This window comes from Salpingoeca rosetta, assembly GCF_000188695.1.
Source record: "Salpingoeca rosetta unplaced genomic scaffold supercont1.4, whole genome shotgun sequence".
NCBI classification, from domain to species: Eukaryota; class Choanoflagellata; order Craspedida; family Salpingoecidae; genus Salpingoeca; species Salpingoeca rosetta.
The window spans coordinates 2,313,494-2,330,245 of NW_004754930.1; the positions used below are offsets into that span (position 1 = coordinate 2,313,494).

Genomic DNA, 16,752 nt, shown 5'->3' on the forward strand with positions numbered 1-16,752 from the left:
CAGGACGGGTGGCTGCATTGTATTGCTCAGTCGTTGCGTTACGCTGAGAGACGGTCGGTGAACATAACGCTGTTGATCCCCAACAGAAACAAAATGTCACACACATGTACACACATGTACAATGCTGCGCAGAAACGGACATGGCAAGAAGCAAGCACATGCCATGAGCACCGACAAGCACAACAAAGAGAGATTAGGAGAGAAGCTGAAAAGAACAAGTGACACGAAGCATTGTAGGCGGGGGGGGGGGTTCTGAACAGAGTGAGAGGGAGGTGGATGTAACATGTGACTGCAGGTTGGTCGCCAAGACACCCATCACTTGGACGTCTTCTGCTGCTGTCGCATTAGCTTGATCTAGGGTTGTAAGGGATGGTGGTCGTGCAGAGATGAAAGATGTGAGAGACGAATGGTGGTGAGAACCCCACAAAGCGAACACTTGGCGACAAACGCATCAACAAACAAACAAACATGAGACAGACAGACAGACAGACAGACACACACAGACAGAGAGACACACGCACACACGTACACACGCACACACGCACACACGTACACACGTGTTTCATACCATGGGGTGATCTGGCTTTGCGTTGGTCTTGGTAAAGGATGGCGCCTTGAAGCGCTGCTGCTGCTGCTGCGACTGCTGCGACTGGTGGTCCTGGCTCGCCTGTTGCTGTTGCTGCTGTTGCTGCTGCGCGTTTGCGTGTGCCGATTTGGCGCCCGCAGCAGAGACAGCACTCCTCTGCTGTTGTTGCTGCTGCTGTTGTGTTGGAGAGGTGGTCGTCTTTGACAGGGAAAAGCCGCCCGTCTTGGTGGGCGATGCGTTCGTGCTGGATGTAGCGCTTGAGGGGGACTGCCGCTGCTTTGCTCCAATGCTGGACGACGACGTTGCCGCTTTTCCAAATCGGGCAAGCGGCGGCGGCTGCTGGCTCTCCGTGTCTGTCATCTTGACGTTGGCAACAGCTTCCAGGTTCTGTCAGCAAAGAATCACGTTACGGTGATGAAGTGGATTGCGTAAACTCGTGGTTGCAATCAGTTGACGTCAAATGTGCATGCTCGTGTACGAGTGCGTGCCTGGTTGTTTGCCAGCAGATGTGAACAGCATGTGCACCATGTACATGACACACGACTCACCAAACAAGGTACAATCACGCCAACATGTGCACACACACACACACGCACCCGCAGGCGTTGGGAGAGTGGGAGCACGGGCTCGTCCTCTTGCGCTGTTGACGTGACGGCAGCGGCAGTTGGTGGTGGTGATGGGGGTTCGCTCGCCTTCTGCTTCGGTACCGGTGTTGGTTGCTGTTGCTGTTGCTGTTGGCGCCATTGTTGTTGTTGTGTGGACGCTGTTCGGCCCATTTGACGTTCGGGCGGCTGCGTTGATGTGCTCTCCGTCTGAGGCACAAGCTTGCCAGCACTGCAAAAGCGAAAGTTGTTGGAAGGCGCCATAAGTGAGAGCAACTTGAGGAATCTGTGATGAAACTGCACCAACAGTAATGCCCTGCACGACACCACTCGCATCACATACATGCACACAAGCAATAGGACAAGCATCCAGCTACACACACACACACACACACACACACACACACACACACACACACACACACACACACACACACACACACACACACGCGCGCGCGCGCGCGCGCACACACGTGCCACACGAAACCACGTAGCAGACCTGAGTTGTCGCCGGGAGAACTTGACGGGTTTGAACATCTCTGCGAGCTTCTGCCGGTTTGCCTCCTCCTGCTCGCGAATGACGGCGTCGCGGTCCTTTGCGCGCTCGTGCTCGCCCATCAGCGTCAGCAGCTCGCTGCTCAGCTGCGCCACGCGCTGAAAGCACGCCATGTGCACCAGCGCATCGGGGCCATCGGCATCGAGCGGCGACCGCGCGGACACCAGTGAACGCATCGCCTGCAGACGTGCATCGTGGTGATGGTGATGGTGACAGAGTGAGGAAGTCACATTCGGTGAAATGGGGGTTGGTGAATTGGAGAGAAACAAGAACGTGACATGATTTGCAGCACAAGCACACACCAGTTGCAGGCAGTGCTTCTCGCGGGCTGGGTCGTGCCCAGGGCGCCAGTTGCGGTGGCGCTGCCGATGCCAGAGCGCAGCACGTCGTTGCTGTCACACACACACACACACATGCACAAAAAGACGTGAGTGATCGTGTATCACGCGGCTGCGCAATAGCTGCAGTCATGACTGTCAGCGGTCATGATATGCTTTGCAGCCAGTGTAAACAATGTGTGCATCTTACCGCGTCGTGTGAGGTTGAAAGGTCTGTAGAGCATGCATAGTGTGTAGGCGCGTGCATGTGGGTGTGTGCGTATGCATGAGCATGCATGTGTGTGTGCGTGGTCGCACGCATGAGAAATCATAAGGGAGCCAGTCAACGGCGCGTAAAGCCAAATGCATCACACGCATGTACGGGTGCACTCAAGCACAACTTGTGAGGGAACATGTGTCGCGCAAGCTAGTGTCGTGCTCACCATCGTCGTAGCGTTGTTCACTCGCTGTCACAAGAACGAAGAGGAAGATACAACGCCAAGCGAACACAGTTACGTGTGAGCTGAGATGAGATCACACACACACACACACACACACTTGCACACAACCACACACTTGCACACAACCGCGCGCATACATAAGGGAAGAAAAGCAGCAGTGGTGTGTGAACCTGATGATGCTTCGGCGTCCCACTTTGCGATGATGGATTTTGCATTGGCAATGCAGGCGCTTCGCGTGCTCTGAGGCATGTTGCCTGACAACAAACGCCAGTGATGGTAGGAATGTGCGACATCAGTCCAGATTCAAGACAAAGGTGGAGGTTGTGGTGGCGTGTGGTGTGTGATGTTGGAGTTGCCACCCCAGGTCTGGTCAGTGCACCATGCAATGTTGATCGAGCAAGCAAAGGTTGCATGGCGCTGTACCTTGCAGCACATCTGCGAACATGCGTGAGACGAGCGGGGCATCGCGGGGAAGACGGCGACGATTGATCACCTTCAGCATCGCAAATCGCATCTTGCGCGACTCCTCCTGTCGTCTGCAGTGCGGTGGCGTTGGGTGGAGAACCAAAGGTCGAGAGGAGAGGATCAGAGGAAGAGCAAAGGGGGCAAGAGTGTGCGGGCGGTAGTTGAGCGGGAGTGTTGTTTTTGGCCATAAATGGATCGCAACAAACCACGCGCCACGCAGAGCATATACATGCACATGCATGCACTCATGGACATACACAAGCAAATTCGCACACACACACACACGCACGCACACACACACACACACGCACACACGCACACGCACACACGCACACGCACACACACATACACACACACACACACACACACACACACACACACACACACACACACACACACACACACACACACACCTCAGCTCCTCTGGTGGAACGACGGGGAGGACAATGCGTTTGCTGGTGTCGACCTGCACGCGGTTTTGCATTTCCAAACGCTTTCTTTCGCCTTCCTCGCGCTGACGGCGTTGCCGCTCCTCCTCTTCCTTTTGCTTCTGCTGCTGTTGCTGCATCTCTCGTTGCTTCCGCTCAGCTTCAGCCTGTTGCCTCTGCTGCTCTTGCTGTTGTTGCAGTTCTTGCTGTCGTTGTTGCTCTTGCTGCTGCAACTGCTGTTGTCGTGCTGCCTCCTGCTCTTGCAGTTGGCGCTGACGCAACTCCTCTGCGGCCTGCAGCTCTTGGGCTTGTTGGCGCTGCTGCTCTTGCTGTTGCTGCTCCTCGTATTGTTGCTGTTGATGTTGCTGTTGTTGCACTGGTGCCGCGGGCGTGGAGACGGGCGCCGCGGGTGCTTCGGATGCTTGCATTCCCTGATGGTGTAGGTCATGCGTGCGTGTGTGTGTGTGTGTGTGTGTGTGTGTGTGTGTGTGTGTGTGTGTGTGTGTGTGTGTGTGTGTGTGTGTGTGTGTGTGTGTGTGTGTGTGTGTGTGTGTGTGTGTGTGTGTGAGACATGCAAGCGGGCATCAGGTGGTTGGATTCGTGCAGAATGACAGCCGCATTTCTGCAAGGATGCGAGCTCACCTGTGGGAAGATGGGTGTTTGAAGTGGCACGGGCCAGTAGGGATGCGCCTCGCCCAAGTGGGCCACCACCTGCAGCGAGAAAGCAAAGCGGTCGCAGACAAAAACACAGGTGCACACGTGTGGGCGTTGACAGCATGCAAGGAGGGGGGAAAGTAGAAGGAGAAGGAGCGTGGTAGTGGAGGAGGAGAAGGAGCAAGGTAGTAGTGGTTTTGGTGGTGGTGGCGGCGGCGGCCAAAACAGCAGCAATCATGCCGCCAGTGCATTACGGGTGGAACAATTCATCAGGTGCAATGGTGCGTACGTCGTGGATGTCGACAAACGTGCCGTCAATGCGCTGCTTGTTGAGCGTCAGCACACCGTCCTGGCAGTGGACGAGGTGGTGGGTTGGGCGGCCCTTGAAGCGCACGGTGATCACATACGTGTTTTCGCCACGCTCGCGCAGTAAGTAAGCACCATCTTCTGTCGATTCTTCCATCAACACCTCTGTTGAGGAGGGAAAGGGCGCATGTGCGTGCGCGTGTGTGCATGAGTGAGTGTGAGTGTGAGTGTATTGGATCGGTGGAACAGTCAAGAGTGCAGAGGCGGCGAGCGGAAGTGAACCGCATCGCCATCAACACTACGCTTCGCAGACACAGACAGACACACACACACACACACACACACACACAGACATACAGACAGACACACAGACACAGGCACACAGACACAGGCACACATGAACACGTACCCTCGGTGTCGAACTTGTTCATGTTGGTGTGGATGGGAAGCCTGGGCTTGTGCTTGCTCGCGCGATCAGGGACGGGCGGTGGCGCCGCTGCTTCTGCAACGGGGGCACCCGGTGCCGGAGTTGGCACATCGACGCTTCGCGGGGGTGGAACAGGGAGGGGCTCCTTCCAAGAACAACAGGTTGGGCATCAGATCACACGAGTGCAAAAGGCCAAAAACGACAGGATGCTGGTGCGCCACAACGCGTGCAAGCCAGACCAACATGAGCACACACACACGCACACACACACACACACACACACACACAAGCACACACAAGCACACACACACACACACACCCAAGCACACACAAGCACACACACACACACGCATACGCACACACACACGTGCACGTGCGTGACTCACATCATCAGCCGCTGCGGGTTGTTCATCCTGAACCTTCAGTCGCTTATCCTGGTACCAGCGCGTGCAAGAAGAGACAGACAAGAGCAGTTGGGACAACAAGAACAGCACAGCATGAGGAACGCAGCGCAGGCTGTACAGCTTGGGGCAATGAGTGCAGAAAGAAGATATGCAAACGAACCCGCGGCGGTTGGATGAATGCTTGGAGCGGCACTGGCCACCAGGGCCGGGATGCGCGGAGAAACGTCAGCGCCTGTGGAAGGAGAGGGACAGGCGGGTGAGGAGAGAAGAGATAACACAAGAAGGAATGCCATGTGGGTTGGGGTTGTGAACAACGAAAAGGAAGCAAGTCCACGCACCAAGAGGGGGACAGGCATAACGACATGCACCCGTGACATTTCACAGAGAGAGAGAGAGAGTGTGTGTGTGTGTGAGAGAGAGAGAGTGAGAAGCACAGACACACACACACACACACACACACACACACACACACACACACACACACACAAACACACAAACACGCACGCACACACACACGCACGCACACACACACACACACCAACACAAACACACACACACACAAGCACACAAACATACACACACACACACCTGAGAAATCGTTTTGGCTGTTCCGCACGAATTCTTGTTGACGCTGACACCACCTTCTGGACTGACAGTCATGAGGTGGTGGGTTGGCTGGTTTTTGTAAATCACGCTGAGAATGAAGCTGGACAGATCATTCTTTGCCCGGGCACGAACAAGAAAGTTTCCATCCTGCATGCCCTGCGATGTCAGAGCCCCTGCATTGTGAAGGAGTGTGTGCCGTGTTGAGTACAGTGGAGCGAGTGAGACGATGGGGGCTCTCTAATCCTAGCCCTAAGAGCTCTTAAGACTGGTTCCAGAGGGAGAGAGGGTGCATGCACGAGTGCAAAGGTGCACGGGAGCGTGTCCTCTACCAGACTGAAGCACTCACGTTCTGCCTCCTTCTTTGGCGTGATGACGAAAACGGGAACATCAATTGGGTTCGCCGCTTGTGGTGGTTGTGTTTGTGACGGAGGGGGAGGAGCAGGCTGTGCCCTTGGAACTACGTCCGGCGGGGCGGTGATTGGAGCTCGTGGCGACACTGGCGGGTTGAGTACGATTGGCCATTTCTCTGCGGGCTTGCGAAGGATGTTGATCAGCTTTCACAGACAAAGAGACAAGGCGTAGCGGAGTGGGGTGCGGGTGAGCTAACTAGAAGAGGGGTTCATGTGCGTGGGTGTGCGTGTTTGTGTGTGCAGATGTATGTGCTTGTGTTTACGTGTGTGCGTGTGTGTATGTGCGGTGTGTGTGTGTGGAGTGATGTGTAGGAACCCCAAGATGCTGCGTATGTACAAAAGTGCACACCATGGCTATCACGCCATCTACCGATCTCCTCCTCCTGCCGTCACGGATATGAACTTACATCTGAGACGGTTGGGGCGCTGCCGAAGCTTGTGCGGTTGGCACAGAAGGACCCGTCCTGCTTCTGCAGCAAGTGGTGTGTAGGGTTGCCGCGAAAGTTCACGCTCAAGATATAGTCCTGCGTGCCTGTGCGCTCGCGGACCAAAAAGGCACCATCTGGCTTGCCCGAGAGCAGTGCTGGTAGGAGGGCACAAGGAAGGCGTCATGATGTGCAAGTGCGCGAATTTGCATGCCAGTGACAGGCAAGAACAAAACAAGTGAGCCCCTGAGATCACGCGGTTCTTGTCCGTGCTTGCAAGCAACCACCCAGCAAAACACAAGAACAAGCCAAGAAGAGTGAAGTGAAGCTTGCAAATTTACATTACACAGGTAAAGCAGTTGAGTGGTACAACGTGCGTGTACCACCACAAGTCAAGAATCAAACATGTCCACACTCACCATCTGCATCGCCCTTTGACAGGTCCCCGTGATACCAGCTCGCCATCGTCTTAGAGCAGCGTCTTGTGCTGTGGTTTGGTGGGCGTGGGAGGACAACACAACCAGCCAGCGGTTCGTGGCTTGTAGAAAACTGTGCGTATCTTCAAACAAACGTCGAGCCATGAACGACGAGGAGGATGACGGGTTTGTTCGTTTGTGTGTGTGTGTGTGTGTGTGTGTGTGTGTGTGTGTGTGTGTGTGTGTGTGTGTGTGTGTGCTTGTGTGTGCTTGTGTGTGCTTGTGTGTGCTTGTGTGTGCGTGTGTGTGTGTGTGCGTGCGTGTGTGCGTGTGCTTGTGTGTGTGTGATGCATTTGGACACCTTCTCTGGCTCTTCTCTCACACCTCTTGCTTGACACCACTCTCGCTCGTGCAACCGCAAACACAGATGGATCTCCACGCAGACGCGGTCAGTTCATCGACACAATGATACACACAAACAATCGGACGCGTTCACACAATGGCAGCAGCAGCAGCAGCAGCAGCAGCAGCAGCAGCAGCACATCGCATACGCCACTCACACGCACACCGCACTCACACTCACAAAAACACACTCACTGATACGCTCGCACACACACACACACATGCACACGTCCAGGGCGGGAGAGAGGCCGCTGGCTGAGGAGGATGACCAGGACACTGAAGCTGACGAGGATGAGGAACGCGCCGTCGAGCACGTGAGCGCACCATCCACAACAACAACCACAACAGCAACCACAACAGCAACCACAACAGCAACCACAACAGCAATCACAACAGCAACATCAACAGCTGCTCGGTCCCCACAGCGTCGACCAGCACACAGCACACGCCAAGGGTCCCACGAGCCACTGCAGTTCTGGAAGACACTCGAGCGCGTGCGTCAGCGTCCGCCAGCTGACGACAGCCAAGCCGCCCTCGCCTTCTCCAACACGGTGTGCGCGCGCGTGTGTATGTGTGCTTGTGCATGTGTGCTTGTGCTTGTAAGCTTGTATGTGTGCTTGTGTGTGTGTGCTTGTGTGTGCTTGGAATTGCTCTGTGTGTTTGCGCTTGTGTGTGCTTGGAATCGGTGTGTGTGTGCGTGTGTGTGCGTACGTGTGTGTGTGTGTGAACCTGAATTACTTCTGCACCTCCTCATGCAGCACACACGCACACACGCACACACGCACACTCACATACTCACACACACACTCACTCACACACTCACACAGGCGCAGCAGAGGCGGGCGTACTATTCGGCCATGTATGGGAGCAGTAGCAGTGGGAGTGAGGACGAGGGTGGTGACGGGCATGGCCAGCGAGACAGTCATGTGCAACAAGACGATGACGGCAGCGCGCCTCCTGCGCCCAAACGCGCACGCAAGAGCCGCAAGCCCGCACGCGGAACCGAGCAAGCCGTACCCACGTCACCACATGGCAGGCACGTGCAGTCGCCCAGAAGAAAGATGAGCACAACGTCCCGTGCTGGCCGCGCCACCGCCACGTCCACTGCCACTGCCACTGCTGGTGATGGCGATGATCGTGATATGCGCGCAATGGCATCGTCAGCGTCGTCAGCTCTGCGGGCACGCCACGCCACCCGCAGCGGGAAGACGAATAGGAAGGCACGGGGAGCGTCAGTTGCACCTGTCGCGAAGCGTGGAACTCAGCGTTCCTCACGGCAGCAACGGCATGCACGCGCCTACGAAGACGAAGAGCAAGAGGAAGAGGAGGATCATGACGAAGAGTATGATGATGATGGCGAAGAAGAAGGTGATGATGATGATGATGGTGAGGAACAAGTTGACGATGACGGTGATGTGGACGAAGTTGCACGGCGCGTGGGTAAACGGCGGGACCACCATCACGGTCGAGGCACACGCACACTCGCGCATACGCGACGATCACGACGGCGACATCATCATCATCATCATCATCATCACCGCCGCGACCAGTCATCACCGTCGCCATCGCCATCGCCATCATCATCACGGTCGTCATCGGATGACATGGACGGGTTCCTTGCGTACCATGAGGCGCACAAGACAGGCGGAGCACGTGCAAAGGCAGCGGGGCGAGCCGGCGGCATGGCGTCATCGCGGCGGGCTCAGCGGCAGCAGCAGCAGCAACAAGACACCGACAGCAGTAGCGGTAGCAGCGATGCTGGCGAGGATGACCACAACGCAATCATGGGCGCGCGTGTGCGGCGAATGCGTGAGCGGCGCCGCTACGTCGCTGCTGTGACGGCCAAACCCCGGCCCGACCTCCCCTCGTCCCTGCATCAGCTCCCATCACCGCAGCCGCACGTCGTGTGGATGCCGGCACAGCACGCGGTGGGGGAGGGTGGGTCGCCGTGGGCGCGGCTGCGGCGAACACAGCTGTCCATCCCGGGGCCCATCAACCAATTTCTGCGCCCGTACCAGCGGGAGGGGGTGGAGACGATGGCAAAGTGGCTTTTGGATGGGCACGGCGGCGTCCTCGCAGACGACATGGTGCGTGTATGTGCGTGTGTGTGTGTGTCTGCTTGTGTGCGTGCGTGCGTGCGTGCGTGCGTGCGTGCGTGTGCGTGTGTGTGTGTGTGAGGCTGTGTGTGTGTGTGTGTGTGTGTGTGTGGACACGATTGGAACAGTGGCCATCGACATGTGTTGCGTCATTGGACTGACTTGGAACCGCTATGCACCGCCCTGTTGACAGGGTCTTGGAAAGACTGTGCAAGTGATTGCGCTGCTTGCGACGCTGTTGCAGAAGACGTATGATGCCGCCGTTGACGCGATCCCAAAGCTTGCAGGTGAGTTGGCACCAAATGTGCACTGCGATGCTGCTGTAACATATCTGCTCACGTGCGTATTTAACAAGCACACACTCACGTACATACATCACACACCCATACGCTCTCTCTCTCTCTCACCGAACGCACACACACACACACACACACACACACACACACACACACACACACACACACACACACACACACACAACTGTCAGCGCCTGTGCTGGTGATTTCGCCAAACACGGTGCTTGGGACGTGGCTGGAGGAGCTTGAGCGGTGGGGCCACTTCACCGTCGGCAAATTCCACGGCAGCGGGCGAACGCGCGTGCTGGATGCGCTCACGGCTGATGCTGCGGCGTACGACGTGGTGGTGACGACATACACGACCTTCCAGCGCGACGCTGCGGGCCTGGCGCAGGTGCCGTGGCTGCTGGTGGTGGCGGACGAGGCTCACAAGATACGGTCGCCACGGGCGAAGCTGACGACGGCGATGAAGTCATTCCCCGTCCAACACCGCATCGGGCTCACGGGCACTGCTCTTCGCAACGACTTCAAGGAGCTGTGGTGCCTTCTGGACTGGGCCTGGCCAAACGCGCTTGGGCCCTTGTCCCAGTTTCTGGCAAATGTCGCCACGCCCATCAAGCGAGGGCAGGTCATGAATGGCACGCTGGACGAAATCGAGTTGGCAGAGCAGCGCGGGCGGGAGCTCATTGACAAGATGAAGCCTTTCTTCCTGAGACGGTGCGTTGCGTGTTTGTTTGCGTGCTTGTGAGTTTGTGCGTATGTGTGTGTGCGTTTGTTTGTTTGCTTGTGAGTTTGCGCGTGTTTGTTTGTTTGCTTGTGAGTTTGTGCATGTTTGTATGGATTGCGGCTGCGTATTGACCATCTGCTGTGCTTGTTGCTTGAAACGCATGGTCATCATGGTCCACTGTACACGCGTGCAGCACCGAGGTTGTGCTCGCTGGCCAGCTGCCGAAGAAGGAGGATCGTGTCGTCTTCTGCAAGGTGCGTACGTTGCATGTGCGTGGTCGTGGTCGTTGGACGTTTTGTCTTGTGCATCGTGTCTGAACTCAAAGCGCGCTGATTCTCGCTTGTGGTTGCATGGCTTTTCCGTTTGGATGTGCAGATGACACCGCTGCAGCGAAAGGTCTACGAGAACATTCTTTCGCAGGACGACGTCGTGGTCAGTGGGCATGAGCACATGTGCAAAGGCGCACGGGTCTGCGTGCCTGGCACTGTTCATGCGTTGCCTAACCCGCGTCCGTTTGCCACAGCATGTCGTCATCTCTCAAGTCCCCACTTTTGCACGCACACACACACACACTTGTTTGCAGTACATCACCCAGCGGAACCTGCCGTGTCTGTGCGAGGCGAATCAAGCCCGCGAACGGCAACTGACGCGTTCCCAGTGCTGCTATCAGCTCACCCGCTACCACAAGCGCGGGGACGTGTGCACTTGTGGCGGCAGCACTGACGATCCAGAGAAGATTCGTCGCTGCCGCAAGTGCCACTGCTCCCAAGAGGCCATCGCCAGCGGTGTGTGCGTGTATGTGTGTACGTGTGTGCGTGTGTGTGTGTGTACGTGTGTACGTGTGTGCGTGTGTGTGTGTGTGTGTGCGTGTGTGTGTGTGCGTGTGTGTGTGTGTGTGTGTGTGTGTACGTGTGTACGTGTGTGCGTGTGTGTGCCTGTCACCTAGCCCCACCGCAGCGCGCTGATTTGCGTACAACCCATCCCATTTTCCGCGCCGCCCCCTTGCTCTTCCAACTGGTGCCTCGCGTGGTCACACCACAGGAACCAACGGCTGCATGCCATGGAGCTACCTCATCTTCCCTCTTGTTGTTCTCCTGCGCAACGTTGCGAATCACGTCGCTCTTCTCGTTCCGCGCCCGGGCGACGACGAGCTCACCGTCATCAAGGTCGCACGCGCTCTGAGTGTGTTGTGTGTGTGTGTGAATGTGTGTGTGTGTGTGTTTTTGTGTGTGTATGTGTGTGTGTGTGTGATTGTGTTCAAGATCAGCGTTCCCGGCTCCGCCATTGCTTTAGTTGGTTTTCTGCAATTCCTCACACGTGGATGCTTCCAACACCGATATGCCCACGCGCCGCACAGAAGGAGCGGGACTGTGCTGCCGCCTTTCGAGGCGAGGAGGCGTGGCTGCAGCGCGCGCGGCGAAACGACCCCACCGCCATTGGCGACCCAGAGGTGTCCGGCAAACTCAAAGTGCTGCTGAAGCTGTTGTCCATTTGGCGCGAGGAAGATGCGCGTGTCCTCCTCTTCTCACACTCCCTCAAACTCCTCGACATTATGATGGTAAGCTGCGTTTGTGCGTGCGTGTGTGTGTTTGTGTGTGTGTGTGTTTGTGTTTGTGTGTGCTTGTGTTTGTGTGTGTGTGCGTGTGTGTGTGTGTGTGTTTGTGTGTGTGTGCGTGTGTGTGTGTGTGTCGTGCGTGTTTTGTTTGTTGTGGGGACGCACATGTGCGTGCATTTCATGGGACGTTTCGCTTAACCGCCTCGCACTCACATCGGAATCCTCCCACCTCCCACCACCACAAGGATGTGTTTCGAGGGCGCGGCGTGAGCTATCTTCGCATGGACGGAAACATGCCCACCGAGGAGCGGCAAGAGGCAATCAATCGCTTCAACGCCGGTACCGTCGACGTGTTTCTCCTCTCCACGAAGACGGCCAACACAGGCATCACCCTCACCCGCGCCAACAAGATTGTCATCTTTGATCCAAGCTGGAATCCGGCTGAGGACCGCCAGGTGACCACGCCATGGGCGAGAGGTTGAAGAGCAGATGAAGGCAGACGCAGGCGAGCAAGCGCACTTGTGGCAGGCCCACGCACACACACACACACATACACACACAGACACACAGACACACACACACATACACACGCACACGCACACGCACACGCACACGCACGCACGCACAGACACATACACACGCACACGCACACGCACGCACGCACAGACACATACACACACATGAGGTGCCACCCGAGTTCCATGCTTCACACGCCCTCGTTGTCCGCTGTATTGCGACCGCCACAGGCGGAGCACCGCGCGTGGCGCATTGGACAAAACCAGGACGTGGAGGTGGTGCGGCTCATCTCCTCCGGCACCATCGAGGAGCTCATGTACGCACGACAACTGTACAAGCAGCAGCTGGCGGCCGTGGCGCTAGAGGGGCGGGCACAGCGCAGGTTCTTTGAGGGTGTGCAGGGTGACCCGTCCCGCAAGGGCGAACTGTTTGGGCTCGACAACATGTTTGCATCGGAGCTGGACGAGGAGCTGGTGAAGCAGGTCATCCGCCGCCGCCAGGTGACGTGACGCGGTCGCTTTTGTATGGGTTTCGTGTGTGTGTGTGTGTGTGTGTGTGTGTGTGTGTGTGTGTGTGTGTGTGTGTGTGTGTGTGTGTGTGTGCGTGTGTGTGTGCGTGTGTGTGTGCGTGTGTGTGTGTGCGTGAATGTGTGTCTGTGTATGTGTGTATGTGTATGCGCGTGCGTGTGCTTGTATTTTGTGTGAATGTGTGTGCGTGTGAATGCGTGTGTGCGCGCGCGTGCGTGTTTCGCTTGTTCCTTGAGGATGTGCGTATGTCTTCCATATCTTTTTGGATTGTCCCCATGCCCTGATTCATGGTGTCCGTGGTGTGCCTCGCTGCTGCCCCCTCTGTGTGCAGGACGAGCACGGGATGATTGTGGCGCCGTACGAGCTGCTGACAGAGCGCGCCGTCGCCCTCCAGCGTCAGTACCAACAGCAGCGGCAGCAACGACAGCAGCAGCAGCGAGCCGAGCAAGCGGGCGATGCCGTGGCCGATGAGGAGGAAGACATTGAGCTTGACATTGACCAGCTGTTCGTGGACGATGGTGGTCCAACCGCGCCCGCAGCCGCAAATGCCGACGGCCCTGCACAGGTGGCGGGCGGTGGAGGCGGCGATGCTGATGGGCCAGACAGGGTGGAGCTCCTGCTGCAGCAGTGCGGTGTTTCCTTCATGCACTCCAACGCGCGTGTGCTGGGATTGGATGTGCCGCACAACGCGCCCGAAGCACCGCGTCAGGCGGACGGCACACACGCAGGCGATGGTGCTGTGGACAAGGCAAAGAAGCGGCGAAGCCTGCCCTCGCTAACGGCAGCGGAAGAGCGACAACTGGAACTGGAGACAGCGGTGCAACTCAACCACTTTATGCGGCTCGCAGCCAGGTGTGTGTTTGTTTGCGTGTGTGTGTGGTGTGTTTTGTTTGTTTGTTTGTTTGTTTGTTTGTTTGTTTGTTTTTTTTTTTTTTTGTTTGTTTGTGTGCACGTGTTTATCTGCGGTCGCTGAGCACGGATCGGTGCTGCACATGTGACATTATCTGTGCTCACCACGACCATTGCTGTTTCCACCCTCCTGCTCATTGCTGCTTTGTTTCTCAGTCACGGGTGCGTGAATCTGTTCGAGTTTGCACTGCGCGTGCTCTCGAGCAGCGAAGAGGAGAAGGCGGCAATGCTGGACGCGTTCTACGGATCGCCACCAGCGGCGGAGTGATGGCGATGACAGTGTGGTGTGGCATCATGTTGCGTCATGATCCAAGCAACTGTGTGCTGATTTGCCCTTCCAACCCTTGTTTAATCGACACAAACCGATATGAACGAATAAACGAACACACGACCAACAAAACGCGCGAATGAATCTGCAAATCCACACACACACGCGCACACACACACACACACAACCACGCGCACACAGATACAGACACAACGCCCCTAATCGAAAGAAAATCACACATCAAGCAACAAGTGCATCATCTGGTTGTTGTCAGGCAACCAAAACAACACACACACACACACACACACACACACACACGTGTGCGCGCGCGTGGTTGGTGGCGGTCCAACACCACCCGACCAGTAGCGAGCAAGCAGTGTCCGTCCAATGTCAAACGGCTCAAATCACCTGGCGCGTGACCGCTTGCTGCGCCGCTTCCCAGCAGCGATGCGCCGGCGGCTGCGCGTGGGTGGTGCTTCTTCCTCCTCTTCTACTTCTTCCTCCTCCTCTTCGTCATCGTCACCAGAGCTTGAGAGCCGCTTTGAGTTGCGCGTGGATCGCCGAGACGACGACCGCTGCTGTTGCCGCCCGCCACGCGACCGCCGCCCGCGCCGCAGCGTCTCTTCCTCCTCTTCCTCTTCTTCTTCTTCCTCTTCCTCTTCTTCTTCTTCCTCTTCCTCATCTTCGTAGTCGCTGTCATCGTCATTGTCATCTTCCTCCTCCTCATCGCTCTCCTTGAACTCCGAGTCCTCGCCCTCCTCCTCTTCGCTGTGCGATGCAGACCGCTGCCGCCTCACGCGTCCCTTTGCCCGCCGCCGCGCTGCCGGGCTCTTCAGCGCCTTTGCAAGCGCCTCCGTGTCCACTTCCTCTTCCTCTTCCTCTTCCTCTTCGTCGTTTTCGTCGCGGGCAGATGCAGATGCGCGGGACGACGAGCGGGCACGAGTGATGCGGCCTGTGCCGGTTTGGTTGCACGCAGGTGGCGTCGTGTGAGGTTGAAGCACACGGGAGCACACGGGAGCACACGGGAGCACACGAGAGCACGCATGGCTTGGTTTAACGCACAAGAAGTGGTCTGGGAAGACAAGAGGAGTAGGTGGGGACAGAGAAAACGCGCAGCAAACGCACACTAATGCATGCACACGTGCTCGTGCTGTTGTACTTACGCCAGGCAATTGCGTTGTCGAGAATGCGAACGTAGTGATAAATCTGCAGGGCGGGCAGAAGGGGGGGGGGGGTGGAGGCACAGTGTGAGGGCACGTTGGTGATTGTAACGGCCCTGTCATTGTCATTGTCATTGTCATTGTCATTGTTGTTGTTGTTGTTGTTCTGTGTTTGTGGCATAGCTTGAAAGGCTTGTGTTGGAAGCATGATGCACAACACGGACGCCATCTCGTTCGCTTCTCACCTGCGAGATGTTTGCGACCGTTTGCAACGACTGACACCACCACTCGGCAAACGTGTCGATAATTGGCGGCGTGTACACAGCGGCCTTGTTCTCGTCGGTCGCGGTTGCGCTTGGTGCGTCGTCTCCGTTCTCCTCAATGTCGTGGTTCTCTTTGCTCTGGTCCATTTCTTCGCCAGTAGCATCCGCAGCAGCAGCAGCAGCAGCAGCAGCGTCAACAAACGGCAGGTCGTCCAGCCCAAGGCTTTCCACCCATTCGCGCGCACGCTCAAGCTCTGGTAGGCAGTTAAGACATGCAATTGGTGAATATATGCTGCGCACGTTGCAGGTGCGCGGGCAAGAGACGCAGAAGCATGTCCACATACACGACACAGACAAAACACAAACAGCACACACACACACACAGAGCGGCAAACACAACAGGCAAACAACAAAGGCGGGGAGCGCACCTTCTTGTGCGATGAGCTGCTGGTCTGCGTCGAGCTTGTCTGTGAGGAAGATGAGGACGCCGGCCGCCCGCGATCGCGCGGAGGATGTGCGCAGCGCTTTGCGCGATGTATTGCGCTCAAGCTCAAGCAGCAGCGACACAAACTCCTGCGCAAGAAAAAGGAGGGGTGATTGAAAACGGGGGTTGAGCAGATGAAAGTAAAATGAGTGCCGGGGCTTGTCGACGTACACACGAGTGTACCAAGCAAGTATTGAGCGTGCGGGTGTTCAGACAAGAAAAACACACAGGTGCGCAAGTCCATGCACTCACCCACCCACGCACACGCACACGCACACGCACGCACACACACACACACACATGAACACACGCGCGCATAATGACGCACCTTGGGGGCGGTGGCGGCCTCCACTCGCTCGAGCCAGCTGCTCTCCAAATCCTGTGACAGCAGCGCACACATGCATGCATGTGAGTGCATTTGATTGCAACGGCGTGTGAACAGGGCGGGAGCAAGAGACAGCAAAAGGTGTAGTGGCGTGCTAAGTC

At 56.8% G+C, this 16,752-nt stretch overlaps 3 protein-coding genes across 3 annotated transcripts in view; 1 reads left to right on the plus strand and 2 right to left on the minus strand.

Annotated features, from left to right (window-relative positions):
• Positions 1–4: 4 nt before the first annotated feature.
• PTSG_01569 (uncharacterized protein) lies at positions 5–7,185 on the minus strand. The gene is made up of 19 exons (XM_004997491.1): positions 7,067–7,185; positions 6,630–6,805; positions 6,159–6,366; positions 5,795–5,985; positions 5,367–5,438; positions 5,189–5,236; positions 4,785–4,947; positions 4,359–4,540; positions 4,058–4,126; positions 3,401–3,846; positions 2,946–3,058; positions 2,693–2,776; positions 2,505–2,528; positions 2,273–2,295; positions 2,047–2,136; positions 1,688–1,923; positions 1,183–1,420; positions 569–973; positions 5–354 (listed from the first exon to the last, which is right to left on the minus strand). The coding sequence occupies exons 1-19, from the start codon at positions 7,110–7,112 to the stop codon at positions 316–318; spliced, it is 2,853 nt and encodes a 950-aa protein (XP_004997548.1). The 5' UTR covers positions 7,113–7,185; the 3' UTR covers positions 5–315.
• PTSG_01570 (uncharacterized protein) lies at positions 7,181–14,487 on the plus strand. Its single transcript, XM_004997492.1, has 15 exons — positions 7,181–7,249; positions 7,491–7,511; positions 7,701–8,016; positions 8,293–9,552; positions 9,755–9,848; positions 10,049–10,574; positions 10,778–10,838; positions 10,960–11,016; positions 11,168–11,369; positions 11,626–11,750; positions 11,942–12,142; positions 12,385–12,594; positions 12,886–13,155; positions 13,514–14,034; positions 14,248–14,487. The coding sequence occupies exons 1-15, from the start codon at positions 7,227–7,229 to the stop codon at positions 14,357–14,359; spliced, it is 3,999 nt and encodes a 1,332-aa protein (XP_004997549.1). The 5' UTR covers positions 7,181–7,226; the 3' UTR covers positions 14,360–14,487.
• The window catches only part of PTSG_01571 (uncharacterized protein), a 9,668-nt gene continuing 7,336 nt past the window's right edge, over positions 14,421–16,752 (minus strand). Inside the window, exons 24-28 of the mRNA XM_004997493.1 lie at positions 16,595–16,645; positions 16,211–16,355; positions 15,765–16,036; positions 15,523–15,565; positions 14,421–15,311 (exon numbers count right to left, since the gene is read on the minus strand). Of these exons, the coding sequence (XP_004997550.1) occupies positions 14,764–15,311; positions 15,523–15,565; positions 15,765–16,036; positions 16,211–16,355; positions 16,595–16,645 (1,059 nt within the window). The 3' untranslated portion in view covers positions 14,421–14,763. The remainder of the gene's footprint in view (positions 15,312–15,522; positions 15,566–15,764; positions 16,037–16,210; positions 16,356–16,594; positions 16,646–16,752) is intronic.

Bases quoted from the DNA above. Each gene is read 5' to 3' on its own strand.
- PTSG_01569 (XM_004997491.1), bottom strand. From the start codon at position 7,112: ATGGCGAGCTGGTATCACGGGGACCTGTCAAAGGGCGATGCAGATG. The intron at 6,367-6,629 runs GTAAGTTCATAT...TGTCTGTGAAAG, and splicing joins GCGCCCCAACCGTCTCAGAT to CTGATCAACATCCTTCGCAA. The intron at 1,421-1,687 runs GTCTGCTACGTG...TCGCTTTTGCAG, and splicing joins TTCTCCCGGCGACAACTCAG to TGCTGGCAAGCTTGTGCCTC.
- PTSG_01570 (XM_004997492.1), top strand. From the start codon at position 7,227: ATGAACGACGAGGAGGATGACGG. The intron at 7,512-7,700 runs GTCAGTTCATCG...GCACACGTCCAG, and splicing joins TGGATCTCCACGCAGACGCG to GGCGGGAGAGAGGCCGCTGG. The intron at 11,751-11,941 runs GTCGCACGCGCT...CGCGCCGCACAG, and splicing joins ACGAGCTCACCGTCATCAAG to AAGGAGCGGGACTGTGCTGC.